Raw genomic sequence first — 27626 nt, 5'->3', positions numbered from 1 at the left:
AAATGTGACCGCGAGCAACGACAGAGATAGACAGAGGCTAGCATGTATCGTGTATGCTCAGAATGACTCATTTCGACCAAGCCTCTTTGGGCCAGATAAGGCGTACCTTTATATCGAGAACGAGTCGCACTACATTTCCACAATATCTTCTCCTTGATCCGCTCAGAATAAAACCATGTCGCAACGAATAAGAGATACTACGCTCGCCAGCGGCTTCACAAAGACTATACATAAGAAACCAACCCCCGCCTTAGACCCAGCCTCCAAGAAGTTACCAAAGCCGCTCAACGTCCTCATAATCGGCGCATCTCGCGGCATCGGAGCCGGAATCGCATACGCATATGCACAAGCGGGTGCCGCGTGTCTTATCCTAGCAGCAAGGTCATCTTCAGCCCAAGAGCTAGCAGCAGTCGCCAAACAAGCTCAAACCCTCAACTCTTCGACAACCATTAAGAGCCTGGATTTCGACATAACATCCAACGAAAGCGTTGCGCAACTTGCGAGGAACGTGAAAGAAAAAGTGGAAAGGCTGGACGTTGTGATCGTCAATTCGGGGTACTCAGGACCGGTAGTGTTGAAAGTCGACCAAGGCAATCCGCAAGATTTCCAAGATGTATTCGACGTAAATGTACAAGGCACATATCTTGTTGCGCATCATTTTGTTCCGCTGCTAAAGAAGAGTGATGGCGCGAAGACGTTTATCGCCATCAATTCCTTTGCAGCATGCATCACCAACGGCCACATTGCGAATACAGCGTATTGCATCTCGAAACTTGCGCAGGCACGTCTTGTCGAATTCTTGTCGGAACAGTATGGTGCGGATGGTATACTAGCGGTTGCTGTGCATCCTGGGGCTGTGAATACTGAGATGGCGGATAAGACTACGCCTGACAGCTTCCGTTCTTGTGAGTGCATCGCTGCGTGATTGTGGTATTCTTTTGCTGACTTTGTAGATCTCACAGATGATGTTGGTCTTGGTGGCGCGTTTTGCGTGTGGTTAAGCATTGAGAAGAGGATGTGGTTGAATGGCCGATTACTGGGTGCGACGTGGGATGTTGACGAGTTACTGGAGAAGAAAGCCCAGATTGAAGAGCAGGACTTGCTAAAATTTGGCTATAGGGTTGGCGATGCTGCGGCTTTCGGAAAGCGAATATGAAATTGGTCGTACGACAGTGTCTTCGGGCGTTGCCTCCCAGTCTCTTTCCTAATCTACCGATTCAACGTTGCCTCGATTATACATACACGATCTCCTGTATGCAGCAGAAAGCACGTCTCGCAAGCGCTAAGAACTGTAGTTACCTAAGTCTGAGCCCAGCGGAGCCTTCCGTAAACTGGCGCCGACAACGCGCACTTCTACAAAGGCGCCTAGCGTGGTCTGGTCTGTGCACAACTGGCTGTGACCGTGAGTACGTCGTGCAACCCGATCGGTAGGTATTGTCGCAAAGCTATTGTACACAATAGCAACACCGAATGTTGACCTTACTCGACGTGAAGGAGCCTCGCGAGAGTAGGTTGTTGATCACCACTAATATAAATAGCTCTTTTGCTGCATCGCTGCTTGTTACCTACACTTTCCCCTCCATCGCTAACATTGGAAGACAGAAATAGCTTCTCCCGGATTTCCCTACCGCCAACCTTTCGACTTCGCGCGGGTCTACGCGACCAGTGGAGGGGCTGGAAGGCCAATTTATACACCACAGCGACTGATTGAAGTTCGCCAACAGTACTCTTCTCTTCGCCTAAACAGTTCAGCACATCTTACTGACTTGTATGGCATCAAGATCTCTTTCACATTAGTCTCGTACGTCGGTAGGGGAATCCTTACTCTCGAGCAGAACGGCACGACAGCAGAGCTCGAGCTCAGATCCGGAGACCTTCTACAGATCAATGCCCATACCACCATGGACCTCGCCTGTCAAGATCCTGTCGCGATGCCAGAGGGACGTGCGGATCTACCACATCTCCGCCCACTGCAGTTCCGGGCAATGAAAGAGATGCAACGAAGCTGTCCATTCTTTTTCGACATTCACTGGGGTAGCGCGGTCCAAACTATTCCTCTCGACAACGCGCTGAATTTCATGCGCCCCCTTTCTTGAAAGCAGGACTAACAAGTGGGAAGGAAGCGCCGTTCGTGTCGATCTTCTTCACACCCTGCGCCAGAACGCGCACAACATCAAGCCAGTGACTCGCGTCATTTGCTTCGGTCTCGGACCTCTCTTTTCTGGACCGACGTATGAACGGGGTTTCATCCAACATCTCGCAGCTATGGATGTTGCCCGAACTCTAGCGCAGATACAGGGAAACATTGTCACCCTCTTTGTTCAAGACGTACGGTACACACCGGCTTGCAAGACTCTACTGACAGATCATGAGCCACTCATCAACTTCGCTAACTCGACCGTCGCGCAGGGCTTCGATCTCGTAAACGAGCACTCATTCATCATCTATCTCAACTCTAAAGCTGTTATCCTCGAGCCAGCTATACACATTGCTGGACCAGCTGGATCTGCAGGCATTAGTTCTTCCTGGAATTGAGAACGTCGAAGAGAAGTGGAATGGAAAGTGGCAAGAGGGACCTCTGCGTCTGCGGTACGTCCGAGGGTCAGCGGTGGAGAGTGAGTACAGGGAGAAGTGCGAAGTGGTGAAGGTAGATGGGGGAAGCTGGTTCGGTGTTCCTGAGCATTCGGGAGTCAACGCACCTTTATGGGCTGAGCTGATGATCAGGAAGTAGTAGGCCATTACTTTTTGGATGAGGGATGCGAGGTTTGGCCGGGATGGACAATGACAAGTCACAAAGGCTTGTGCTCGCGGCTTGTTCATATTGCCATCATAGAAAACATGTGACTAGAACTCCTCAATCTTACAACTATCCAAATTAATACTGCCACACTTTGAAGCTCGCAAGCTTCGCTATGCTCTATGAATAGGCAACGATATGGCAATTCGAATTCATCATAGTAACTCTACTTTCATCATCTTTTCGCATGATATACGTCCATGCGATGAGAAAACAGCGCGACATTTTCTTCATACAGGCATTCGACATCGACACGTTCTCGACCTTCCGGCTATATACCATTCACTTCATCTGCGACAGATGTCATGGCTGCGTCTCCACGGACCACGACAATTAGCAGCGCCACGGTCATTCACCGAGCGAAGGGAGTCATCACATGGTGGGCTCAGCGGCTCCCTAGGAGTATATAAACGCAGGCCAGCCGCCCGATGAAAGACCTTAACACCCACCAACGAGCTCAACTCTTGTAACCAGACTTCTGTAGCTTTCAACCTTCTTCTCAAAGTCTTCAACAGCGGAGCGCGCTCAGCACGATCTTTCACTCCGATCTCACGACCACCCACTCGCACCACCACAAGACATCAAAGAGCTTCACAATGTCTTCTTCACACGACCGCCCAACTATGACTGCTTCCGTGCCTCTACAGAAGGTCGGCGATACGGTCACCCATGGAACCGTAGGACTTGCTACCAAGGCTGACCTTGACGCGGTCAAAGCGAGCATCGACCAGCTCAAGACTGAGCAACAGGAGATAAAGTCCTTGCTCATGCAACTACTGCAAGGCCGCGCACCCGCGCATCATGCTGCACCAGATCGCGAAACTCCAACGGTCCCTACGTGTGGTCTCAGAGTCAGTGAAGATTCTGCAACAAATGTTCCATCTGAGACGCAGACCGACGTAGAGCTCCGTCCCTCTAGCCTGTAGGGCCCTTGCTGACCAGATCTATTTTGTCACACCTCAAAGAGATGTGGAAGATGTGCATGTGGCGCCTGCAGCCTCCGTATTCGAAAAGCAAGACGTATCGGTTAGTCAGGCTCAGTAGTCTTTCTGACTCGTTCATTAGTAACCAATGCAGCTTTCCCAGCAGCCTACCGACACTGCATCCGTCAGCGAAGTGCCAATCCATGGAACAGCTACCGATACCGCCTCGACCACGGCTACGCTGTCATCAAAGCCAGTAGAACCAAGCGTGTCTACGCTTAACGAAGAGACGGTCTCCGCCCAGGCCGCTGCTCAAGCTGAAGAAGACGCACTGTCGGATGAGGAGTTGAGGGAACTTCGGCCGCTACGTCAGCAATCGACACGTCTTCTCTGCATCAATGAAGACTTTCGCTTTAAGACTTTAGTCGGCTTGTACTGCGCTCTCAAGTCGAGGAACCCAGCCCAAACTTCATCCCGGACCCGCCTCCCTGAGAGCCAGCTGATCGATATGGCGCGCTACGCAGAATTCGACATTCTTCGAGGCATAGATCGAAGGGTCATAAGGAGGCAATTGGCTTCGGTCCCATCGCTCATACTCAATGAGTACTCGACTGTTCGGCAGGAGATGTGGAGCAGCTTCAAGTATAGCAGCAACTTCTCCACGCTGATCCACAGATATCAGCGGTCCGTGCGTGATATCCTGAGGCAGAGTAGACGAGTCACCCGGTCGCAGTCTCCTCAGCAGGTAGAAGCTTTCGTCGCCATTCCTCGTGGCCGTGCTGGATACCGCTATCGATCGGCGTCGAGGTCAATGAGCGCTGACCATGGCGGCAACGCACCGGTGACTAGTTTGGACCAGGGCGTGAATCAGCCGGCGACAAGTAACAGCCCATTCTCCTTCCCAAGCGCTGGTATACAAATCCCCTCCTCGATGGCACCTGGTACGCTCGTGGCGTATAGCGACATGCTTATGGACGCTGATTTGGCCCTCCTCAAAGAGCCCACGTCGGCCAAGCCATATGATATCAAGCTCGCCAAGGATCTTCGCAGCGGCACACTCGTCGAGTTTTACGACAAGCTGGTGGAGGCTAACACCTTGGTATCCCACCTCAAGCACGACGAAGCCCTTCAGCATGCGCTTATCGAAGTCTATCAAGCCATGGGAACAGCGCCATTCTGGAAAGACTACCTACCGCTTGATACTCAGGAGCTCTTCAGGCTAGCGAAGCAAATCGAAGATGATGCTTTTCGCCGCCTGCTATTAGACGTGCGGAGTGGGAAAGCCGAGGTTTCACACGAAAACGCGTACATTCGACTGACAGCGAGGTATCGTCCGGGAACCGACGCCATGGGTCTGAGGGAGTTCGCAGCCAAGGCTGCGACGTTTCTCGACCCGATGGAGGTGTAAGGTACAGAGTCTCTTCTTCGGATGCGCGGCACGCTACGGGGATAGCGCCAGCGCTGCAAACTCTAAGACAGAGCTGTTACCCAGGCGGGAGGGTAGAACGGCGATGAATTGAGAACTATGGATTAATTTTTACGCTGCTGGTCATAGCGAAAAGGAATCCATACAGCAAGTGAATGGCGGAGCTCTCGGCTTCGATGCAAGAGTAGAGTTTGGCAACGTCTCGACGCGCGACGGGGTTGAAGAGATTGAGAACGTGCATGTTCGAGATGGCGGGACTTAGAGCGCGTGGTGCGCAGAACTACCAAGAACGGTTTGTGAAAATATATCTCCAGACGATCGACGAGGCTATGCAGAATAATAGAAGAAGGGAAGCCGTATGACAGTCTGCTAAGCGCAGGCGTTCGCGCATACCGCTATGAGAAAATATGACTTGCGGCATTGCAACGAGATTCGATACAGCTTAGTGCAATGAACATGCGTTCCAATAGTGCAACATGTGAGGCGCGTCAATAGAAAGGACTAGGGAGTCGCGTCGGACCAACGCGCACCACAGCAGTCGCGCTATGACGTAGGCCAACCCAAGCGACCATCCTCAACATCTTCCTTTCTCAACCGCGCGATAACAGTTCGCATTGTTTTCGTTGCCTATTAATCCAATCTGTATTCTTGAAAGCCCTGCGACTGACAATACTCAACAACCATGACGCCAACCAAAAAGCGCCTCGAAAAAGAATACCAAAGCCTACGCAAGACCCCCGCAGCCGGCTACCACGTCGAACTAAAACACGGCGACATCTTCGAATGGACAGGCACCCTTCACGGCCTCTCCGCCTCCCCTTACGAGGGCGGTACCTTCGCCTTCCACATCCAATTCACAGACGAATACCCAGAGGCACCACCCAAACTCAACTTCACGACCAAGATCTACCATCCTAACGTGGACGGAAGAACCGGGGTTGTGAGTTGGAAGATGCTGGGCGAGGAGTGGCATCACAACAATACAATGGAGAAGGTGTTGATAGGTTTGAGGACGTTGTTGGATCATCCGGAGTTGGAGAGTGCGGTGGAGGTAGGGATTGCGAATGAGTTTGCGAATGAGAGGGGGGTGTTTGAGAAGAGGGCGAGGGAGTGGACGGGGAGGTGTGCTAAGGAGGGGGGTGGGGCGGGTGGGGTTATGTAGAGGAGGGAGGGCGATGAGTCGTATGGAAGATGGTGGGACGGAGGAGCTCATCTTCATGCTGTTACCCTTAACAGTCGCGACATATCCGCAATTGCTCTGGAAGATGTCCTTTCCGATACTCAAGTTGGTCGTGTGTAATTGCTCTCATAGTAGTGTATACCCCAAGGCATTATCAAAAGCTCATACGATGCATGTTCGAAGAACGCTCCTAGAAGTCGTCTAATCAAGATCTCAACAATGAGTGCGATGTCCCTGGCCTCCACTTAGCTTTCACTGTCCAATTTTGAAACCACACAGTTAACAGCTTTCATTCGGATATATTCCCATGTTTTCACAATGGTGGAGCGAGCTGCGCCAATAACCACGACTAACTCACCACAGCATAGAGACTGAACAATGTATATACCTGTAGTCATTCCACAGCAACAAAGTACCATCGTTCACAAGGTCAACAAACCCAATTCCAATAACCACTCCGCCAATTCACCCCTTCTCTTCTTCACCTCAGAAGAAAAACAAGTAAAGAGTTTGCCTCCAGACTCAAACTCACAAAACCTTCACATCCCATCGAATTGGCTCAACATGGACCAAACCCGCGCCGAGACAATCACCGATTTCTTCCGAACCCTCATGGATCTCAACGTCAAGATCCCCAAGCTAGCTCGTGGCATGGAAGTGAAGCTACTAGCCGCATGTATGGATGCGGGTGTGGCTCCCTTCTGGGATGACTTCCCTGAGCTTTCTCTACCGCAACTGCTCACTCTGGCGAGGAAGATGGAGCACGAGGCGGCGGATATGGTTAACGCTAAGATGCAGGGCAATAATTGGGATAATGAGGATATGAGGGAGCAGAAAATGGAGTACCTCAAGGCTGTGGCAAAGGTTGGGCCTAATTGTACGCCGAAGGGTTTGGAGGAGTTTGCGGGAAGGGCGAAGATGATGGTGGAGATGGGGAAGATGGAGAGGGATATTGAGAAGGGTATGGAGGGATTGAAGGTGTGAGGTGACGGGATGGTCATGATATATACGAAGGAAGGAATGATAGAAGCAAACCAAAGCTTCATCGACACCTGGTAGTCACGAAACGCGAGCACTAGTAGCCCGAATGTTTGTTCCTGCCAAATGTCAATCCAATGCGATGTGAGGTTGAACAGTGGTGACTTACAAACTAACCTGAATGCGATGAAAGTAGCATCGTTATCAACGACCCAAGCCACTTTGGTCTTGGATCATCAATCCCACTCGCTGTTTGAACATCCGAACACATTCTCCGCACCGCTTACACAGCGATAGTCGTAAGCTGCTCCGCCTCTATGCACAATATTGAGCCAGAGCATTGCTTACTTTCAGACCAGAGTTATAACATATCCCAGTTGCATAACACTAGATCGGCGGGTTTTGCATCGTAATCACGCCGTCACCGGACATGCCCTCAAGATGTCAACTGACGATACTCTTTGACCGTCTCACGAAAGCAGTGGGTATTCTGTATCCACTGTAGAAAGTGGTTCGCAGCTTGAACATATCGAGTCTCTTGCTCCTGATACGTCAAAGACGTGCCGGTGTACTTTTGTTCAAGGTCGCTCCGCATGCGGACTTCCAATCTAAATACCAGATCGGCCACCTCAGCTGGCTGGAGAAGGAGCTGGTCAAGGTTGTGTGTGGCGCCCAGGCTGGAGCTCATGGCGTTGATAGCGTTCGTAAGGGCGGAGATGAATGAGCCCTTGATGTCTTGCACTGGTGGAGGTGGAGGAGGGAGAGGAGAGTGCTGTACTTCAGCAGTATGAGCAGCACCGCTATCGCCACGCAACCCGAAGGCGTCAACGACATGGCCCTTCGCCGACGAGATGAAGTTCCTCAGACGCCGATGGTAGCCCTTCACTTTGTTTACGAAAGAGTTCAGTTTGCCGCAATCACGGAGTTCAGACTCAGACTGGCTATCGTACGCTCTTTCGATTGCCGCGTCATCTCGCTTGAAGATTGAGCCCTGCATTGCGGAGTCGATGCGGTGAAGGACTGCGAGTTCGTCTTGATGCACCATGTCCATCATTTCTGAGGGTTGTAACCGCTCTTTCTGAGCTGATCTTGCTTTGTCGTTCATGCGCTTTGCTTTGCGTAGCATACGACACAGAAAGTGTCGGCGCTTGTCGACAGACAATGCTTGAAGCGAAGGTGGGGCTTTCAGTGGGTTGAGCGCGTCGAATTCTTCTTGGTTGAGCGTCGGATCGGCCCAGCTATCGTGAGCAGATACGTCGGCCATCTCGACGTCTCTGGAGTACAAGACCTCTTTCACTCTTGCTAGGAAGTTGCTTGCTTCGCCCAGAGCGATGAGCTCCATCTGTACACCGTCTTTGTATTTCTCATCAAGCCACGTGTCTGACGGCGGGTTAGAACGAGATGATACTTCCATGTGTATGTCATGGAGGACCTTGGCATCCAGACTATGCATCAGCTCGTAAAGCCCATTCTGATCGAGCAGCATGCCCTGAAAAGGGCTCAATTTGCAGTGCATTCTTTCCACTTCGTCATGGAAGAACTGCAGTGCTTGTTGGCGGAGCTCGTAAGAAATTCCGTCGAGGTAGCCGTGATCCCCTTGCCTTGGCGCTAACTTCATGTGCGCAAGTGTAGTCGACTCCTGAAATGCATTACCAGACTGGAATGTGAAGACAGCGCCAAGGAAAGGAGAGTTTGAGGATCCTGGAGCGTGATCGGTCTGGACATCTGGAGCACCATCGAAGTCGTAGTCCATGTCGTCCGATTCAGCTGCAGTGGTTGCATTGCCCTTATGGCTGACATTCCAATTGGAGCCAGTTTTCATCGGAAGTGTGGTGGTCGGCATGTGCCCAGCGACCGAGCTCGAAGTCACATTCCGCTTGGCAGCGAGGATGGCTGCAGGCACAGGCACCCCCGAGCAATCACTGACCTTGGAGACGAAACGGCTAATTAGAGCGAAAAAGTCCTGCTTGTCTGATATATGTTCAAGCTCGGACTTGATAGCAGCGGTTAACTCCTTATACCGATCGTCGGTGATCGCGATGCCCGTGGCGGTGATGTGGTAGTCGATGGCTTTGCTTAGTATGCCCTCGAGCGAGTCCAAAGCCTCGTTGTCGTTGTGGGAAATCCTCTCCCTGCGGAAGATGCTGTTCAGGGATGAACCGATGTCTTTGACGCCCAGCTTGCGGACTCGCTTGGGCAGAGTAGAGCCGACGACGTATATGACAGTGGTGCGCTCAATGTTCTTATCGATGGCGAGGTCGGCGAAGCCGCTGAGCGCTGCTTTGAAGTGCGCAAGATCATGGCTCGCTGGGGGTTGTGCAGGCTATGAGATGTTAATCACGAGTCTAGCGATCAGGACACGATACCAACCATAGACGAGCCATACGATGCGCCGCTAGCGAACATGGTAGCAGTGTCCATGGCCTTTGTGATGTTAGACCTTGACCCATTGAGTTAACGACAACGCCCTTACAAGACTGCGGTCGACTAGGCTGTGCTCGGAGGTGACAATAGTAGACTGTATATGCGTGTGTGATAAGGAGTGGCAAAGCAGAACCAGTAGGGAGCGATTTGTCTAGCAGAAACTGTGAAGTTCACAGCGAATGAAAGTGTGTGATGGTATAGATCAACCGATAGAAGCGCTGATGGTTCAGGGAACGTAGGTGCGAGAAGTGCGTCTTTGCCAGTGGTGTTGAGCTGGGTAGCAGAGGGGCGATGGTAGTTTACAGCGTCAGAGGCGGCGCAGGATATAGCATTGTTCGACCCGCCAAGACTGCCAGCAAAGCGCGTTGCGGGTAGGGTGCTGTTGTAGCTATTGTGGTAGGTCTTCGTGGTAGTGAAAGTGCAAAACTGCTGGGCACCGGCGCAACGTGAGCTGCAGCCGAAGTAGATGTTACAATGTTTTGCTGAACCGTCTGCATATGCTCATCTCAGGGTCACCAGTATAAGCACTTATTCATGACAGTGGTACGATTGGCATGATCTTCTTGGAGTTCGAATTTCTTGGCGCTCTCTGCGCGAGATATCACAGCCCTCCGTCTAGGTGTTTGCGTCCTGCATCATCCGTAGTATGTACAATCGCCGTGCCCGATATCGACCCCATTGCTTGTCATGTAATCCACACCCCTCTGGGTGCTCATCAAATGCTCAGTGATCCCAAGGGTGCTTCCAGCCGAGAAGCGCGGGTCCGTCCTTCTTCGCGCGGTACATTAACTGCCATTGTTAGCGCTATGCCACCTTCAACCTGGTCGCTTCACGTACGAAGAACCACATGGATGCGCCGAGGCCAGTAGCCATGAATCGGTATAGCGGTCGGACTGGGTGGATGTGGATGGGGTGGTTCGGGTGCGGCGCATATTTGGGCGGGCCCATTCGGGCTCGTGTGGGTTGCATGATGTTTGTGAGCCTGACAAAGTATCAGTATCGTGAGACGTCTTCCGAGGGTAGTAAGGTATCGTACCTGGTTGCTATGGGGTGCAATGGCCTGTTGACGTCTTCGTGATGGAGGTGTGGTTAAGGTCAATCGGAGGCTACGCTAGCGTGCGGCGCCAAGCCAGTGCCATCAACCGTGGATCGCGTTCTTTGCTCCTTCACCTACGACAATGTCTTCGCCTATTATCATGCACACACAATAGCTTCTGCCTCCTAACTCCCATCCATGGCAGCGCATGCCACCGCGACCACGTAAACCTCGCTACATCACGCCACCGGAATCGAGAAATAGCCCGACTCTCCTGCGGACATCTGCGCCGAGGACCACTAGCAGCCGGTACAAAGCGTCGCCGCGAACTTTCCATCGCGAACCCAAGCCACCACCACCGCCGGCATGGCGAACTCGGCAGGCGCGACGCCATCGCAGACCCTGCAGCGACGCTTCAAAGGATGCAGCAAGATCGGCGAATACGAAATGATGAAGAAACTCGGAGAGGGTACTTTTGGTGAAGTCCACATGGCGCGACAAAAGGCTACTGGCAGCATCTTTGCGCTGAAGAAGATCTTGATGCACAACGAGAAAGATGGCTTCCCTATTACGGCGCTGCGAGAGATCAAGCTGCTCAAGATGCTATCGCACGACAACGTCCTCAAGTTGGAAGAGATGGCCGTGGAACGACCAAAGACCGAGGGCAGGAAACGCGCCATCCTGTACATGGTCACCCCCTATGCCGACCACGATCTATCAGGTCTCCTCGACAACCCCGAAGTTCAGTTCAAGGAGGCGCAAATCAAGTGCTACATGCTGCAGCTGTTCAAGGGCCTGCGATACCTTCACGATAACCACATCCTACATCGAGACATGAAGGCCGCCAATCTTCTCATCAACAACCGCGGACGGCTACAAATAGCGGATTTCGGTCTCGCGCGACACTACGATGAGGCGGTACCACAACGAGGCAGGGGCAACGGCGAAGCGAAGCGCGAATACACTACATTGGTTGTGACTAGATGGTATCGACCTCCGGAGCTTCTTCTGCAGCTCAGGAAGTACACGCCAGCCATCGACATGTGGGGTGCGGGTTGTGTGTTTGGAGAGATGTTCAAGCGCAAGCCCATCCTCGCAGGACAGAGCGACATTCACCAAGCCCAGATCATCTTCGAGCTTGTCGGATCGCCAAACGACGACAGCATGCCGGGGTGGCGCGATCTCCCTGGCGCCGAACCCATACGCGCATTCCCCGTCCACACCGGTACTATCGCTCAACGGTTCCGCGAACTCTCGCCCGTCGGCCTATCGCTCATCAAAGACCTCATGAGGCTCGACTGGCGGAAACGAATCAACGCCATCGACGCTATCGACCACCCATACTTCCGAGAGCAGCCCCTCCCCATGCGCGAGGAAGACATCCCTACCTTTGCAGACTCACACGAGCTAGATCGGCGGAACGCGCGAGGCCAGAAGCAAGCACTACCACCAGCACCACAAGGCGGAACCGTCGGCGGCGGGCCCAACGGCGAATGGACCGGCCAAGGACCACCACCACAATCATGGCAAAACGGCGACCGAAGATACGGCGGCCCACAGGATCGAGGCCCACCAGGCGTGGACAGAGGCCAAAGAGGAGGCTATGACCGCCGCTACGAACACCGACCTCCACCCCCACCACCAGGTGGTGACCGCCGACCGAACTGGGGCAACGGCGCAGACAGAGGTCACAACGGTCTCCCACCACCCCCCGCAGACGGCCGCCACCCCCTCCCACCCGTCCCCCGCTACGGCCCCGATGGCGCAGACCGCCGAAGACAACCCCCAGCTACCGCCGGCGGCGACACATACATACCCAGCTACAGCGCAGAAGGCCCCCGTCGCTCCCGCGAACCAGACGATCGACCTCGCCGTGGCTCTCGCGATTCGGGCAACTCGAGAGAAGGATACACAGATGATCGCTCAGACCGCAACCGCGCGTACAGAGATCGACCCGATCGGAATGACGCGAGAGGTTTCGCTAGGGAACGAAGAGATGGACGGACACGATCGCGCAGTCCAGACCGCAGAGACCAACGGCGCGATAACAGAGATAACAGAGAAAGAGACGCGGATATCTACCGTAGACGATAGGTCTGCTACGGTTGCAACAACCGAAAGGCGCACGACGGGATCTATGCCATCGGTACCTGCACTGGCACAAGGTTTCAACAGACACTCGATGAACGGAGTGGTACATGGCAGTTTGAGAGCTTCGCTGTCAAGATGCGTGTGCGTGAGAGGTGGGGTGTTGCGGCTGAACCTGTGGTTTATTAGGATGAAGATCGGGTGGCTGCTGAGATGGGCAGGGGCGTTTCTGGTTGACGGAGTTTGAGCATTTCTCTGGCGTATTTGACTTCTTGGCTGGGGGAGGGGTCTTTATTGATTCGGTCATGGGCATGAATACCAAGTTCTAGTGTATGATAGGATGGACAGACAGACAGACAGACAGAGGGATAGCATGGCATAGCGTAGGTAGTTTTGGTGAAGTAGTGGTAAAGAAACAGATCACAATATCTTCATGCCTTTGTAATCTACCCGCTTCCAGTCTGTGTATGCATTGATATCCATCTCGGACTTAGTTAATGTTCATTCGTATGATCATCAGCATAACATACGCATGATTGGTCATACAGCAGAAAGAATAGAGTGCGCCTTTTGAGTTAGACTGTGGTCTTGTACTGGCTCGGGCTCATTATTAATATTGTAGCTACTTAAGGTTGAGGCTGCTTTCGCTATCTGTCGAGGCGTGCAGTCGGGTATGGCCGACCGTCCAATCGTGTCCAGAATACTCACGTGCGGAAAGCTTTATCAGAACATCTACGTATCAGGTTGCGAGACGACCTTGAAACGGTTTTCGAGCCTTCCGCAGGTGTTTCTTGGCGGGGCAGCTGGACAGGCGACAAGCGGGAAGCCGCGCCTCAATTTCACTTTGCCTCCACCACCATCACGCATTACAGCTGACGACAGGCCGCAGGTCAACACACAGCGATGCGGTGCCGTCATTGACACCGATACTGCTACTGCTTCGGAATCACAGCACACGGCAGATCTGACGGGGCGCCTGAAGATGCGGGCTCAGCCTCAGCGTCTCGGTGGTGCACCCCGCAAACCGGTGAGGAAGGCACAGCCTCGTCTCTTCACTCTTCATTTCGAGTGTACATCTACATTCATTATACTACACTTTCGATACCTGCTACGCTGCCGTCGGTATGGCCACTTCCTGATTCATCGATGCCAGCCTCCGCTTCTTGAACCGGCGATTACGATTCAGACGCAAACGCTCATGCTCAGATTCTGAAAGCGGTATAGCCGTCCTACAGCCTTTCTGACTCGACCGTAGTCTCTCCCAGAACATCGGGTCTTTCGGTTCATTCGGACTGCGAATCCGGTAGGATCAGGGCCAGGTTTTAGGAGCATGCCTCGGTGCTACGAGTGTAGCAAAGTCGCATATCCGAGCGTGTATTCACATGGCATCGACCTTCGCTCATGGTCCTCTGGACCTGAATTAATCGAATCTGCTGCCAGCGGATGCGATCTGTGCTCCTTCATCCGGAAAGATATAGAGAAGGTTTCCGCGGCGAACATGCAACGCCTCATTGATCGAAGTCCGGTTGTGCTCCGAGAGTGCAACGGAAGCCTCATTCTCAGCGCCACGTATTGCAACCTGCGGTTGAGAATCCCCGAGTGTGACTATTACCATAACTTCTGTGTAGGGTCGAGCTCGAGCTATATCATGGAAGAAGCGTTTGCCCTGGAGGCCCCTCACGACCCGGTCTTGCGTGCCTGTGAGCTTCTTAAAGCTTGCGTACTTGGTGAAGAGGACAATCATCATCTCTGTAAGCCATGCGAAGTAAATCCAGCAGTACAGGCATCCTCGCTTCCACGTCGTCTGCTCGATCTTTCTTACGGCGATATCATTCTCACGCTCGACACGCAAGAATGGATTGCTGGGAACCGCGCCACGATAGAGGAGCTTTCCAGATACTGCACCTTGAGCTATCGCTGGGGTCAGGGTCCACCAGCTTGTATGTTGAGAACGCAGCTCATCACAGACCGGATTACCTTCCTTGCCAGCATGCCACAAACCTTCCAAGATGCGATTATCGTCGCACGGGGTCTAGGGATACGTTTCCTTTGGATCGACGCCTTGTGCATAGTTCAACCAAGCGCACATGGGGATTATACGGACTGGAATGCAGAGGGGCCGCGCATGTGGCTTGTTTACCAGAACGCGATCTGTACTATCTCTGCTACTTGCTCGGAGCAACCCAGCGACGGCTTTTTGCGTAAAGTTTGGAGTGACTACAATCCACCCTGTAGCATTCCCATCAATGCTGGATCGCGAGAACCTTTGATCATGTCCACGAGCTCCGAGCCGTGGTACGCCTCGGTCGTCGCTTCCAACCTGAACAGACGCGGCTGGGTTGCACAGGAACGCCTACTTTCGCGGAGAATACTACATTTTACTGAAGAGGGGGTCTTTTGGGAGTGTCAAGAAACCCGCAAGGACGATTATGAGATCGATGATGACGATTACACCCTAGTCGGCAGCGGAACAAACATAGGACCGCACCACGCTTCCCTGATGGTCTTTGGGAATTGGCTAGCTTTCATTGAGCTCTATTCACTTTCGAAATTCACATTGCAAACAGACCGCTTAATCGCTTTGTCATCGATTGCAAGGTGTGTACCAACTGAACGGTTTGGACATGAATATTACGCTGGCATGTGGGGGTCGCAACTCCTCAGCTGCCTCTCCTGGAGTTCTCTCACTCTATGTTCCACTACAGCAAGAGAGTCGTGCCTTGCCATTGCGCCATCTTGGAGCTGGGCATCGGCAGCGGGCGGAGTTCGGTACCCTACACGTAAGTGGGGTGCGCAGTCAAAATCTTTGCTAAAGAAGATGATCAGCGTGCAAACGTCACTAGCCGAAGCCAGTAGCCAGTATGGGAACAAGAAGAAGGGCGCTTTGAAGCTTCGTGCTCTACTGTGTAGTATGTCTCTTCCTACAAACGGAAAATATTCTCTGGATCTCGACAAGCCTGGTTATTCCGATTCCGTGGAGGGCCGAGGACATCTGGCCTGGGATGAAGACCAGAACCCTTCCACCGAGATGGAGGAATACACTGTTCTCCCGATGGGCATATATCATCGAGATGAAGCCGTCTTGTTCGACGCTTTAGTTGTCATCTTACTACCATCAACAGGTGATGAAGACACAGGCGGTTCGTGTGAAGTGTACCGGCGTATTGGGCATATCCATTGGGTGCTCTATGAATCCACGGGTTTTGGAACGACACCAGGCTATGCTCGATCTGTGGTTCCGGCCTGGACCGATACTTTGTTTCCCAATGTTACGGAGCGGACTATTGTAATAATATAATTTCGTACGATATACAGGCAGTAGTTCTTGAAACAAAGATTCATGTTACATACTTACTGGGACCTCATATTGTACGCTAAAGTACGGCCGTGGCCTTTGCCTCTTACCCATAATCACTTGCCACTGACATGCAACGGTGTAACACTCCTCAGATCACGCAGCGAACTGCTCGACTCGAGTATCTTCAACAGCAGAGTCGGATAGTCCCATCCCATTCCAGCAGCAGCCAGTGCCGTCAGGCTGGCTTGGTTCTCTCTACCAGGCCTACCGGGACCTGTCATGTTCTAGTCACAGTTCAGCCATGTCATCAACGGCAAGTCTCAATTGACCTACCGGTTTCATATTGACATCAAATAGAGCGAACGGTGACGACACATCCTCCGTGAACCGACGAGCGTCGACTCGGATAGGAGCAGTACATTGAAGCAACTTCGCCACCTCAACACACTGTCGCTGTACCTCACCATAGTGTGGATCGGCTATGTGTTCGCCTTTGGAAAGACAGCGAGAGTTCTGAAGCACAGCAACGATGCCATTGTATGGTGCAATACCTGTAAGTAGTCAGTGAGCATTACATACACTTCTCCAAGTCCACGCGGCCAACGCACCATCAGCGTGATTAAACCGTTCCACAACCGGCATCGCCCAATACCCATCCCGTCCCGTTGCAGGCGCAGGCGGCATCACAGTAACAGTGACTTCCTGACCCGCAAGAAAGTCTTCGACGATGACGGACGCATCCTCTCCCAGTAAATCGCCGCAATGGTCGATCAGTTCCTCTTCGGAGCGACAAACTCTCACACCATAACTCCCCCGTCCTCTAACCGGCTTAGCGACAACAGGATAGCGAAGATCCGACTGGAGCACATCCGCGAGATCTTCCTCATCAATCATATCCCGCGCCTCCGGCAGCGTAAACCCACCACGAGCACGAAGCATGTTGTTGACAAACGCCTTATCATCGCACAGCTCAACTAACTTCGGTGGCTGTCCCACAACCCTTACCGTCTGCGCCACACCCGTCAGACTATCTGCCGTCTGAAGCGGATGCTTCGCAAAGAGTATAGTGTTAGCCCAGAGATGCGTGGCTCCCTTCTCCAGTGCCCACGTAATCTCAGTCTCTGTATCTCCAAAACACCACTCTTCATCTTTTTGTGGGTTTGGGGCGGAGGCGGGTGTGATGATGGAGACGGGGCTGTGGTGTTGGTGGGTTAGTGCGTGGGCGATGTCTGCGCTGGAGTCGATGTAGCCTTGGTAAAGATGTTAATGTTGCGGGAAAGGTTTCTGTATAGAGGAAGACCAAGTACCTCCAGGTTTCTTGGGCTTGCGCACTCCTTGGATCAGTGGTAGATCGAGTTCTTGGTATAGGACTGCCACGCGTGGCGCGGTGGTGGTGTACATGTGTCGACGGGTCGTAGGCACATTGAGGCGGCGTCCAAGAGCTGAATTCGCACTGCGCTTCGTGAGACTGATCATGACTGATCGGCAAGCTAGAAGTATCCGTGAATGGTTGGAAGGCTAATGTTGAAGTACACGGTCACGCTCGGAAAGGTCCGACGAGTTTTCGGAAACGTTTCCGAGCAGGCCAGGTACCTAACCAATGGATACGATATCACACATGTCGCAATTGCTACGTGCGCATGGGAGGATGCTTTTGCAAAGAGCAGGATAGCAAAAGATGTTCTACTATCTTTTGACGTTCCGGAAGCCAATTTGGTTTTCGTACATGGTGACATGGTCTCTCCTACGCTAGATATTGCAGTGCAGGCTCAGCTTCTCATCTGTCTTTCGCGCTCGAGCCCGAGGGGTCTTTGCGCGAGGGAACCTTGGTTGTGTACATTGGGGGCAGGCTCAGCTAGTTGCCACCTTCTGCAGCCAAGACATCGCGCGGCCTGGGACGACGTCTTCCACGCTAGAGATTGCAGTGCAGGCGCTACGATCCAGACGTTCCCGAGGTCGGGTCACCGCCGCTCTCTGTTTCCTGGGTAGTCAGCTCCTCTACAATTGAGACGCTGGTCTAAGGCAGGGATTCCATATAAGTATTCTGCAGCCTGGCAGACGCATGACGAATTGTGCACGAATGCCGAGCAATGCGTGACGGGCCTGCGCGAACGCCCTGCATTCATGGCTTCCAAGGTTCCTTGGCAAAGAAACCTGCTCCTTCGCGCTAAAGATTGCAGTGCAGTTGTCCGCCTACTTGTATTACACAAAAGTAGGCAAACTCGTAGAAACCCAGAGCCGCATGATGCATCCACAACGACCAATGAAAACCCCGGCGACTTGGCAAAGTCGACCCCTGTGTCAGCTTCACTGGTGGGCAGTGCATGGTTGTCCAGCCACAATCTCTGCGCGTCCCTCCATACCAGTGGTTCCCGAATCCGATGTCGTATGAACCCACGTGGCTCGTAAGTACAGGCCGTGCTCTGGTAGGGTCGAACGGCTTCTTGAACCGTTTCCAGGCATGTCCTACACCAAAAGACATCACACCTGCCACATCACGCATCTGAACGAACCTCCGCGGGAACTCGGATAGCACGAACAATTGTATCTCCATTGTGAAACCTGAAAGCGCTCTCAATGTTAGTACGCACGTGGAAAGGCCTCGTCCAGGCTAGAGATTGCAGTGCATGTCTGTATTTGCTTAAAAGTCGTTGAATTGGTACTAGTACCTTTTTCCAGGTACCGTGTCGCTGGCTACTCCCGGACCTAACCCGCGTGGCTCGTTACATTGCACGACGAGGCTGTGGAAAATCAACGCATTACTGGCTACTTCTCGGCATCATACCTGTTCCTTCGCGCTAGAGATTGCAGTGCAGTGTTTTGGAACAAGGATGGAGTGCCCCTTTGAGTCAGACTGCGGTCTGGTTCTGGTTCGGGCTGGTTATTGGGTTGTGCTTTGGTATAGTCATTACGTTGCGGATACGAACATCAATCTTGCGAACAGCCGGATAATACAAAATAGTGGATTACCTTCGTAATGTTGCCAAAGCCATTTCGGTCTTAGCACGTGAGTGAGACGCCTCTTCCACGCTAGAGATTGCAGTGCAAGCACATCCATGGACGAGTCCAGCCACCACCAGATACGGCAATAATTCGTTACTCTTGGCAAAACGTCAGCTACTATTAGCCCAGTCAGAGCCTATATGTCAGTAAGCCTTACCTTAACAGGAGATGGCAAGAGTCTCACGAATTCTTGCCACCTGGTGCCACCATTTCTGCGCGTCCGTCTCTACCAATGATGTCTGAAGCCGATGCGGTCTGAGCCCGTGTGGCTTGCAGTGATGCGTAACAGGGCTGTGCAAAAGACGTGGATTATTGGCTACATCCTTCGCGTACGTGCTCGTCGCCGCTAGAGATTGCAGTGCACTGTATCGGCTGAGCGGTACTAAGACGACCCGGTGTGAACGTGCACATGACAGGTTGCAATGACCAATTGCGGTGCTCTATATTAACCTTTTCACAGCCTTTGCATCCTCAAGAGAGCCGCAAGGTTGACTTCCTTCCCCACGTACATAGTCGTTCGCGCTAAAGGTTGCAGTGCACTGGAGGTGTGTTGTGTATGCATGAGTGGCTACTTCCCTCACATACCTTCTCTTCCACGCTAGACATTGCAGTGCAGTGCAACACGTTGCTTCCACAGTCGCCGCCTATCCCACACCCACGCTTACTCCAAAGCCTCATCCTCACAGCCCCTCCCACTCCGGCCGACACCGACACCCCCTCCGCCTTACATGCAGCACCCCCCTCTCCGCCGCCTGTACCATCCACTCCACCCACTCGATCTCATGTTCGACAACCCCCCTCCACTCCCCCGTCTCAATCCTCTCGTCCTTACTCTTCACCAACCAATCCCTCAGCCTCCTCACACAAGCTTCTAGACTCTCCGCCACACTATCTTCGGTCGCACCAGGCTTCTGCTGCTCGAGATACATCATCCGCTCCATCCGTGTTAGCAGTGCAAGCTGTATTGAAGCCGACTCTGTGTATTTTGAGAGGAGTAAAGTGGCGGAGGCGCGGAGGGCGAGCGCGTCTTCGCGCGTCGCGGTTGTGCAGGGGAGGTGTCGTTGTGGGCGGGCGAGGTGGAACGAGCCTGGGGCGCGGAGAACGACGAGGTCGTCGAAAGAGGTTGTTGGAGTTGGTATTGTTGTTGTGGAATCTCGTGATGATGGCCTGGTTGAGGACTGTGATTGTTGTGATAGGTGAGATTGTTGCACTTGTTGTGATTGTTGTGATCCTATGCTGCCGTCCCAATCTAGATACGGATTGCTATCCAGTGACCTCGTGGTGTGTAGTTCAGACGCTTGGTCGTCAGCATCCCCGCACTCCGTGTCGGGGTAGTCGTCTGAATCGTACATGAACGTCTCTGAGTAGCTGAATCCATAGCCTTCTCTTTTCTTACCCGGTTTGATCAAGACCGGGGGTTGGTGGTAGATGGACGTTTGTGGTTGGATTGGTTGGACCGGCGATGCTTTGGTGGTAGATTGTGAACTCGAGGAGGAGAAGCTCGCACCGGGGGTCATGGTCAACCCCGAGAAACTCTGGTTGAAGTTGTTCTCGGAGTGGACTTGTCGCTCGACATCATCGATGAAGGATTCAGAGAATGAGAAGCGGAGTTGGATATTTGATGATGGTGGTGGCTGGCTCTCTTGACTGCTCTTGAGATCACATGCTGGTATCGACTCTCTTTGCGAAGGCATGGTTGGCGCTGGCCGGTGAGATAAGGGGTTGTTGTTTTGCAGCTGCGGCGATATGAGCCCGGGTGACTTTGCGCCATGTATATATAGCACTTACAGGCCCTCGCCACCTAGGCGGTCGCTTGCTCTTTCCCTCGATTGCTCGACGCTCTTGTAACTTGATTGTTTCTGTGATCACCGGCAGAGCAAGTGCATCGATGCTTCTGCTTCTGCGCAGACTGACTTGTCGCTGCTTTGTTGGGCCTTCTCTTCTCTGATTGATGTTAGTCCGATAATCATTCAACGCGCAAGTTGACCTACCTTTACAGGCATGATCGGAGTATGCATGCGCGTCGCGCGTGTTCGGTTATTCAATATACCAAGGTGGTCGCACGTGTTTCGTATAGGAAGCGGGGACGGGAATATCTTCAACTTGGAGGGACGCGACTAAGATAACTGTGTTGATTGTTGATGCGTTGTGTATATATCCCGGGGTACATCTGTCGGAAGGCGCGTCCGAGTCGCGTGGGTGTTGACTAGCGTGGTTAGCGCAAAACACGACTCTCGTCCTATCACCACGGTGATCTTGAGTATCCTGAGACACCCTGCCCCACTTTCTTGTAGTGTATCATCACGGCTGCGATCTTTGGGTGGTGCGGATGTAGTCTTGTCGCGTTACTTTTGCGCATTCCAATGGTATCATTTCTAGCAATTCGCTCTTGTCCTCGTTCCACAACTAGTAGCGCGAACGTGCTACTTCTTTCCAGTCTCCAACAACTCCACGCCTGTCCTCACAACGCCGATCGCTGCGCCTGTTTGTATGGCTTCGTTACCACCTCCGCTCAACCTGTACTCGATGTCTGCCAGACCTGCCATCCAAGTCACCATGACCTGCGGCGGCACGTCGTTGCTGACGAGCTCCTCGCTGATCGCTGTCAGGATATCTGCCAGCGCGAGTCCCTTCATGATCTTCAGGTTATTGACCGTGCGCAAGCACTCTGTCATGTCGTTCTTCGATAGTAACGTCTCGATGATGTACTTGATGTCTGACGGGTGTGGTGCTGCTATGCAGTCGTAGATGGTAGTCTGCGTGATCTCGTCGCGCACGATCGTGGATGGGTCGGGTGCGGGCTTGCCAGGTGTCTGAAGCGGCGTGCTCGATGCGTGGCAGGCCTGTAGAACGTTAAGTGCTCGCCTCATGTCTCCTTTGCTGAGCGTGACAAGCGAGTCGGTTGCGTCTTGCGTGATGTTGACCTTCTCCTCCTCAATGACCTTGTCGACCAAATTCCTGATGTCCTGATCCTTCAGCGGAGAGAATCGGAACCTCGTGCATCGTGATAATAACGCTGGCGAGAGCTTGTGTGTGTAATTGGCGATAATACAGAAGCGAGTGTTCGCGGTGTACTTCTCCATGATTCGTCGCAGGGCCATCTGCGCGGTCGCAGTCATGGCATCGGCTTCGTCGAGGATAATGAGCTTGAACGTTGCCAGCGATGAGTCTCCAGCCTTGGGCGCCGCAGAAAAGATCTGCTTTGTGCTACTGAATGTCTTGATCTGCTCCCGCACAACATCGATTCCTCTGTCGTCTGAGGCGTTCAATTCCAAGACCATCTGTCGCATGTTCTTATTTCCGTATATGCGGCGTGCGAGTGCGAGGACGGTCGATGTCTTTCCGGTACCTGGAGGGCCGTAGAGGAGGAGATGAGGTAGTCGCTATGAATGTCAGCGATTATGTTTCTGGGTAGGATCTTCGTCATACATTTGAGTCTACAAACTTGTTGATGGTGGCTATTATGTCCTTGTGGCCTTCGACGTCATCGAGGGAATTTGGTCGGTACTTCTCTACCCTATCTGATCTTTAGCAGGTGTGCAGAAGACGACACGGATCGAGAATTACCATGGCAGGGAATCCTCAGCTTCAACGGGTAGATTGGCAGCGCTCCTCTTGCCCTTCTTCTGGTCTCCACCAAAAGTAATCGAGTTGTCTACCGCGGGCGCATCCACGTCCATCTCATCTTCGTAGTCCGACATTGCGATAGCTGTAATGACGATTCAGAGAGTCTCTGTATGTATTGAGGTCGAATTGAGGTAGCTAGAACGTTGATTGGCGGTTTAGAGGCTGTTCGTAAGAAATCCGAGGGAGACGCGCCGCGCGCAGGGACGCGTTGATGGGGCGGCTTAGTCACCCCCCGCTGCTCAGCCCTACCAGCACACCTCACCGAGCGGAGCTGCGCCGTCACCTCCGCCGAGCTCCCAGAACACCGCCAGACACCAACAAGCTAGGCGACAACACCCAAGATGCCGGTGAGTTCTAGCATCGTTTCTTCAGATTGATGCCTCAGGGCATGTTCAAACATCTAGAGCAGCAGCTGACACACCTAGGCCTACCACTCCGTCTTCCTCGATGAGCCCAATCAGCAATTGATTGGTACAGCTATACTCTCCAGCTTCACCATGAGCGAAAATGACTGACCGGCGCATCAGGCAACTTTGCTCTCCTTCCACTCCGCACACGCACCCGCGGCCCTGCCATCCAGCTGCCAGCTCTACCTGCCGATGTCACAGAGCTCACCATCGATGCCTCACACGAGTCGTACGATCCTCTAGACGAGATCCTTGCCCTCTTCCGCGCCAACACATTCTTCCGCAACTTCGAGATCAAGGGCCCCGCCGACCGTGTCCTTATCTACGGCATCCTATACGTTAGCGAGGTACTGGGAAAGATCAAGCCGGGCATGAGTCGGAGAGAAGCCGAGAAGGTATGCTGTCAGGAAGACAGATGAAGGAGGTGGATGTTGGAAGCTGACTATGTGGCAGGCTGTCATGAACATTGCACTGGATACCAACTTTGCGATTCCAGGAGACGCAGGCTTCCCGCTCAACCAGGCCTTCGAGGCGCCAGCCGACAGGAATGGAGCTGAAGTACTGCGACAGTACATCATGCAGATGCGACAAGAGCTGGCGACACGGTTACTGAACAGGGTATACGCGGATGAGACAAACACACCCAGCAAGTGGTGGCTCAGCTACACCAAGAGGAAGTTCATGGGCAAGGCTTTGTAGATGAGCATGGGCTTGGTTACTGCGTGGTTGAGGTTGTGTGACAGATGTCGCAATCAATGAACTAACAAGACATTCTCTGGTTTGCGACAATGGTGTAGTACTACCTTCTCATCATGTTCATGTGTCTCTTCTGTCAAAACGTCCTGGCCCAGTCTCGACATCCCGTGATTTTGTATAATTTCCAGGGTCTAGTCACGCGCTGACGTCATGAGCTCTTGCCCTGCACTACCTGCGTTTGGGCAGCAGGCGCGGACGCTGGCGTTCTATTTGCTTGATCGCCGAAGCCTGCACTCCCGCTGCAACATCAACGCGCAACACCCATCTTCTAATTTCTAATTCCTTATTGTGCGCGCACTCGATTCGGCGGGGTCATCTTCAGCTGCCCTTATCATCGCTCGCTACACATGCCCCGGCTGCCCTTTGGACCTAGCCACATGTCAGCTCCACCGACAGGCCAAACAACAGAGATGCAGGGTATGCCAAGAGTTCCGGAAGGCTTACGCCTGATGTCCAGCGCTAACACATGTCGAAGACGAAGATGAATGGACCGATGTGTCCGACGACATTGCTGGACTTGGTTTGGACGGCCATGGCAAGCCTGACGGTGAGAGCAACAAACCGCTCTCTGAGGAAGAGCTTGCGCTATTACCCAACAGTAGGTCTTTCAACTTCACGAACATCAGTCCCGTGACAGCAAGCCCCGACGCACGCCATTCAAGGTGGTTAGCTGACCGCGCAGTGCCCATTCTCTTCAGCAACGATCTACCACCATGCAGTCTACTGCCACAACTTGCATACGAGAACACCGTCCATCGGCTGCGCAAACTCTGGCTCGAGCGCGCCCATCAAGAATCCGCGGACATCCCGCTCCCCAGTCTCTGCCGCTTAGTTCTGGACGACCTCAAAGCCGAAGAAGAAGAGCTCCCAGCCGGCAGTCAAGCCGGAACCAAGAACCGCACTCCTTGGCGCCGCGAAACCGTCTTCCAGTACGAACTCCGCTGGGTCAAGTACTTTGTCAGGGAAGCCGAGACCGCGGAGAAGAGAGTCACGATGACAGAGAAGCAGCTCGACAAGCAGGACTTTATGGATAAGATGTACCCGATACCTAAGGAGTTGAAGATTTATGTCAACAACAAGAAGAATCAGAAGATGGTGTCGGATTCGTGGAAGGTGTGGCATCACAAGAAGAGAGGGACTGTGGAGCAGGAGAGTGCGGGGCTGGGTGTTGGAGGATCGAAGGAGGAGGATGGTGAAACTGCTGGGGAGGGTGGTGAGGATGGTGAGGATGGGCAGAGACAGTTTGTTGATCCGACGGCTTAGGAGCTGAGTCGGCAGGAACTTCATGAATGGCTGCTGGGTTTGGGATTGTGAAATGCCTTGTAACAGTATGTTGCTTTTGAGAGTATTCGGTACCTTGATATCTTGCTTTTACAACTTCTTCCGCATCGAAAGAATATAGCGCGAAGTGTTGGGCTCGTGTCTGTGTCTTTGTGCTTGCAATAAGGGCGTAGTTAAAGGGGAATAGACAAACATACAGGGAGATATTGGCACCTTTGTGGCAGTGAAGATGACTACCCAACTGCTACTAATGTCAACTATCCCCATCAACCGCAGCTCACTCATCCATTTTCGCCAGACCATTGCTTTCCTCGCTCCTCTCAGTACTGTCCAGCGGCCGATGTCCCTCTATTCCACCTTCACCTCGCCTCCACCCTCATGGCTTATCATCAAGCGAGCTGTTAGCGCCATCCCCACTGCCAGAAAAGTGCCAGTCTCTCACCTTCACCTCGTCGCGCGCTCTGCCTCCCCAGCCCCGCCAGCAAGATATAAAACCCCGCCCTCCCACCTTCCTTCCTTCTCTTCTTTCCTATCCCCATCGGACACCATCAATCGCCCACACCGCGTTTTCATCAAGCTTTCTTCTTACCTTTGCTCTTGCATAGCACTTAGCTTCGCTCACATCTTACAAACAAAACATCACAAAGTAAGTTCGTTCAGCTCATGCTGTCGCATATATACTGACTGGTACCGCAGAACAACCTCCAGCACTACCGTCAAGATGGTTAACTGGACTGCGGATAAGGATCAGATCGTAAGTTCATCTCGCGTCCCACTGGCTTTTTGTTCACTTCGTCTCAGCTGCTGACCAGAGTGCTAGATCCTCAAGGGCATCTTTAAGTTCCATGATATCAAGAGTAGCGCGCCGCTCCTCAAGTACCTGTCCGAAGAGATCGGTGGCGGTAAGTACATTCCAGCTTTTGAGTGCCGTCGCACTGCCCATATCCACAACCTACGGACCCCCAAATCTTCACTTACAGCTCTTTACACTCCCATCCATAGCCATCTAAGCTAACACTCAACCCTCAGACTGCACCCCCAAGGCCGTCTCCCACCGCCTCACCAACATCCGCAAAGGCGGCACAGCCCACGCCGTCGCCTCACCAACTCGCACCGCTTCCACACCCAAGACTCCTCGTTCGAAGGCCAAGCCCGTTCCCCGCAAGAAGAAAGCCGTTTCCGAGGACGCCGACAGCGACGGTCCCCAAGGCCTCATGGATGACGATGAGGTCCTGTCTCCGACTGCGGCCCATGGCAAGCGCACGCTGAACGGCAAGCGTAAGCCTACTTATGACGAGACCTCAGACAAGGAGGATGAGGAAGTCGAGGTTGAGGATATGTATGTTCCGATGGCTAAGCGGGTCAAGGAGGAGCCGGTTGATGAGGAGGAGGGTGTTGTCGTTGAGGAGCTTGTTGAGGAGGAGGTTTAGGAAGTTTTCTGAGTGCCTTGGTTGGTGGCGTATGCTCTGCGACGCTGCGAACTTTGTCCACTGGAGGGTGAGAGGAAAAGTTTCATGATTTGCATTTTGGCGTTCGGCGATCTGGGTGCTTTGGATGTATGGACTGGTGAGCACCTTCGGGTTTCAGCATCGGGAGTTTGAGCTGGCGTTATCCATATGGGAGAAGTCGTGGGACTGAGTGGTAGCTAGTTCGTTGCTTCAACGGCCTGCATAGTACTTGCGCATGCATCAAGAACCAAAACTTCACCCTCACAACAAACCGTGTTCAAAGTCTCGTTCCCTATATATGAACAAACTGACCCAAATAAATGAATAGAATCCACCGACCTGTAAGTGGCTGTCATCATGTGTGGCGTTTCGACCGAAGCAAAACCCATGGCTCTGCCGCGAAAGCAAAGGCATTCGGTGCGCCCCGCCGCGACGTGGCGCGCTGCACTGCAATCTCTATCGTCGACGAGCCGGTGTAAGCAGCAAGGCGGTGGCTGATCATTCATTGGGGGGATCCCTCGATGACTTGCCGTCCGACTTGCGCCTGCAATGCGATTTCTAGCGCGAACGAGTGTATGGTGCGAGGGAAATGATGGCCAATCGGTTGTTTGAAGCCAGGTACATAAGTGATTCCCGTTGATCGGTAAGAAGAATGCATGGATTGCACTGCAATCTTTAGCGTAGAAGACGTCGTACCAGGCTGTACCTGCCGTCCAGGCATCGAAGGCCACAACCTGCAATCCAGTATTGGGCATGAACGAGGCCATCAAAGTCACCCCTCTCGTGATCAGGTGTCCTGGACCGGTAACTTAAGCTTTTGAAGCTGCGGGATTCTGGATAGCCGCAAAAAGAGGGTTGCGCTTCAGGAGTTGCGGGGCCGTATGGTTCGTGAGCGTCCTGTTGAAGTTGAGTTACTGCAACCTCCTGCGCGGGTGTCGTAGAATCCGACGAAGA

General features: G+C 52.9%; 13 protein-coding genes across 13 annotated transcripts; 8 read left to right on the top strand and 5 right to left on the bottom strand.

Moving 5' to 3' along the window:
• Positions 1-175: 175 nt before the first annotated feature.
• J4E86_010554 (uncharacterized protein) lies at positions 176-1156 on the top strand (the record flags this gene model as incomplete). Its single annotated transcript, XM_051451052.1, has 2 exons — positions 176-905; positions 954-1156. The coding sequence occupies 2 exons, from the start codon at positions 176-178 to the stop codon at positions 1154-1156; spliced, it is 933 nt and encodes a 310-aa protein (XP_051297715.1).
• A 745-nt stretch (positions 1157-1901) lies between these two features.
• Positions 1902-2535, top strand: J4E86_010553 (uncharacterized protein; the record flags this gene model as incomplete). Its single annotated transcript, XM_051451051.1, has 2 exons — positions 1902-2034; positions 2120-2535. 2 exons carry the CDS (start codon positions 1902-1904, stop codon positions 2533-2535), a joined length of 549 nt encoding a protein of 182 aa, XP_051297714.1.
• Positions 2536-3420: 885 nt separating this feature from the next.
• Positions 3421-5128, top strand: J4E86_010552 (uncharacterized protein; the record flags this gene model as incomplete). The annotated part of the gene is made up of 2 exons (XM_051451050.1): positions 3421-3696; positions 3875-5128. 2 exons carry the CDS (start codon positions 3421-3423, stop codon positions 5126-5128), a joined length of 1530 nt encoding a protein of 509 aa, XP_051297713.1.
• A 700-nt stretch (positions 5129-5828) lies between these two features.
• Positions 5829-7310, top strand: J4E86_010551 (uncharacterized protein; the record flags this gene model as incomplete). Its single annotated transcript, XM_051451049.1, has 2 exons — positions 5829-6268; positions 6740-7310. The coding sequence occupies 2 exons, from the start codon at positions 5829-5831 to the stop codon at positions 7308-7310; spliced, it is 1011 nt and encodes a 336-aa protein (XP_051297712.1).
• A 430-nt stretch (positions 7311-7740) lies between these two features.
• J4E86_010550 (uncharacterized protein) lies at positions 7741-9725 on the bottom strand (the record flags this gene model as incomplete). The annotated part of the gene is made up of 2 exons (XM_051451048.1): positions 7741-9627; positions 9675-9725. 2 exons carry the CDS (start codon positions 9723-9725, stop codon positions 7741-7743), a joined length of 1938 nt encoding a protein of 645 aa, XP_051297711.1.
• Positions 9726-10451: 726 nt separating this feature from the next.
• Positions 10452-10697, bottom strand: J4E86_010549 (uncharacterized protein; the record flags this gene model as incomplete). Its single annotated transcript, XM_051451047.1, has 2 exons — positions 10452-10517; positions 10566-10697. The coding sequence occupies 2 exons, from the start codon at positions 10695-10697 to the stop codon at positions 10452-10454; spliced, it is 198 nt and encodes a 65-aa protein (XP_051297710.1).
• A 433-nt stretch (positions 10698-11130) lies between these two features.
• On the top strand, positions 11131-12858 carry J4E86_010548 (uncharacterized protein; the record flags this gene model as incomplete). Its single annotated transcript, XM_051451046.1, has 1 exon — positions 11131-12858. One exon carries the CDS (start codon positions 11131-11133, stop codon positions 12856-12858), a length of 1728 nt encoding a protein of 575 aa, XP_051297709.1.
• Positions 12859-16263: 3405 nt separating this feature from the next.
• J4E86_010547 (uncharacterized protein) lies at positions 16264-17089 on the bottom strand (the record flags this gene model as incomplete). Its single annotated transcript, XM_051451045.1, has 4 exons — positions 16264-16434; positions 16484-16551; positions 16615-16701; positions 16759-17089. 4 exons carry the CDS (start codon positions 17087-17089, stop codon positions 16264-16266), a joined length of 657 nt encoding a protein of 218 aa, XP_051297708.1.
• A 2744-nt stretch (positions 17090-19833) lies between these two features.
• On the bottom strand, positions 19834-20847 carry J4E86_010546 (uncharacterized protein; the record flags this gene model as incomplete). Its single annotated transcript, XM_051451044.1, has 1 exon — positions 19834-20847. The coding sequence occupies one exon, from the start codon at positions 20845-20847 to the stop codon at positions 19834-19836; it is 1014 nt and encodes a 337-aa protein (XP_051297707.1).
• A 729-nt stretch (positions 20848-21576) lies between these two features.
• Positions 21577-22854, bottom strand: J4E86_010545 (uncharacterized protein; the record flags this gene model as incomplete). Its single annotated transcript, XM_051451043.1, has 3 exons — positions 21577-22536; positions 22583-22670; positions 22721-22854. 3 exons carry the CDS (start codon positions 22852-22854, stop codon positions 21577-21579), a joined length of 1182 nt encoding a protein of 393 aa, XP_051297706.1.
• Positions 22855-23121: 267 nt separating this feature from the next.
• J4E86_010544 (uncharacterized protein) lies at positions 23122-23886 on the top strand (the record flags this gene model as incomplete). The annotated part of the gene is made up of 4 exons (XM_051451042.1): positions 23122-23127; positions 23206-23251; positions 23308-23582; positions 23641-23886. The coding sequence occupies 4 exons, from the start codon at positions 23122-23124 to the stop codon at positions 23884-23886; spliced, it is 573 nt and encodes a 190-aa protein (XP_051297705.1).
• Positions 23887-24320: 434 nt separating this feature from the next.
• On the top strand, positions 24321-25206 carry J4E86_010543 (uncharacterized protein; the record flags this gene model as incomplete). The annotated part of the gene is made up of 2 exons (XM_051451041.1): positions 24321-24360; positions 24419-25206. 2 exons carry the CDS (start codon positions 24321-24323, stop codon positions 25204-25206), a joined length of 828 nt encoding a protein of 275 aa, XP_051297704.1.
• A 739-nt stretch (positions 25207-25945) lies between these two features.
• J4E86_010542 (uncharacterized protein) lies at positions 25946-26654 on the top strand (the record flags this gene model as incomplete). The annotated part of the gene is made up of 3 exons (XM_051451040.1): positions 25946-25978; positions 26045-26126; positions 26254-26654. The coding sequence occupies 3 exons, from the start codon at positions 25946-25948 to the stop codon at positions 26652-26654; spliced, it is 516 nt and encodes a 171-aa protein (XP_051297703.1).
• Between the last annotated feature and the right edge of the window lie 972 nt (positions 26655-27626).

Source organism: Alternaria arbusti (genome assembly GCF_024043155.1).
Source record: "Alternaria arbusti strain BMP 1465 chromosome Unknown scaffold_23, whole genome shotgun sequence".
Taxonomy (NCBI): Eukaryota; Fungi; Ascomycota; class Dothideomycetes; order Pleosporales; family Pleosporaceae; genus Alternaria; species Alternaria arbusti.
The sequence above is the reverse complement of the archived record's forward strand: the minus strand, read 5'-3'. Positions and strand labels throughout refer to the sequence as shown.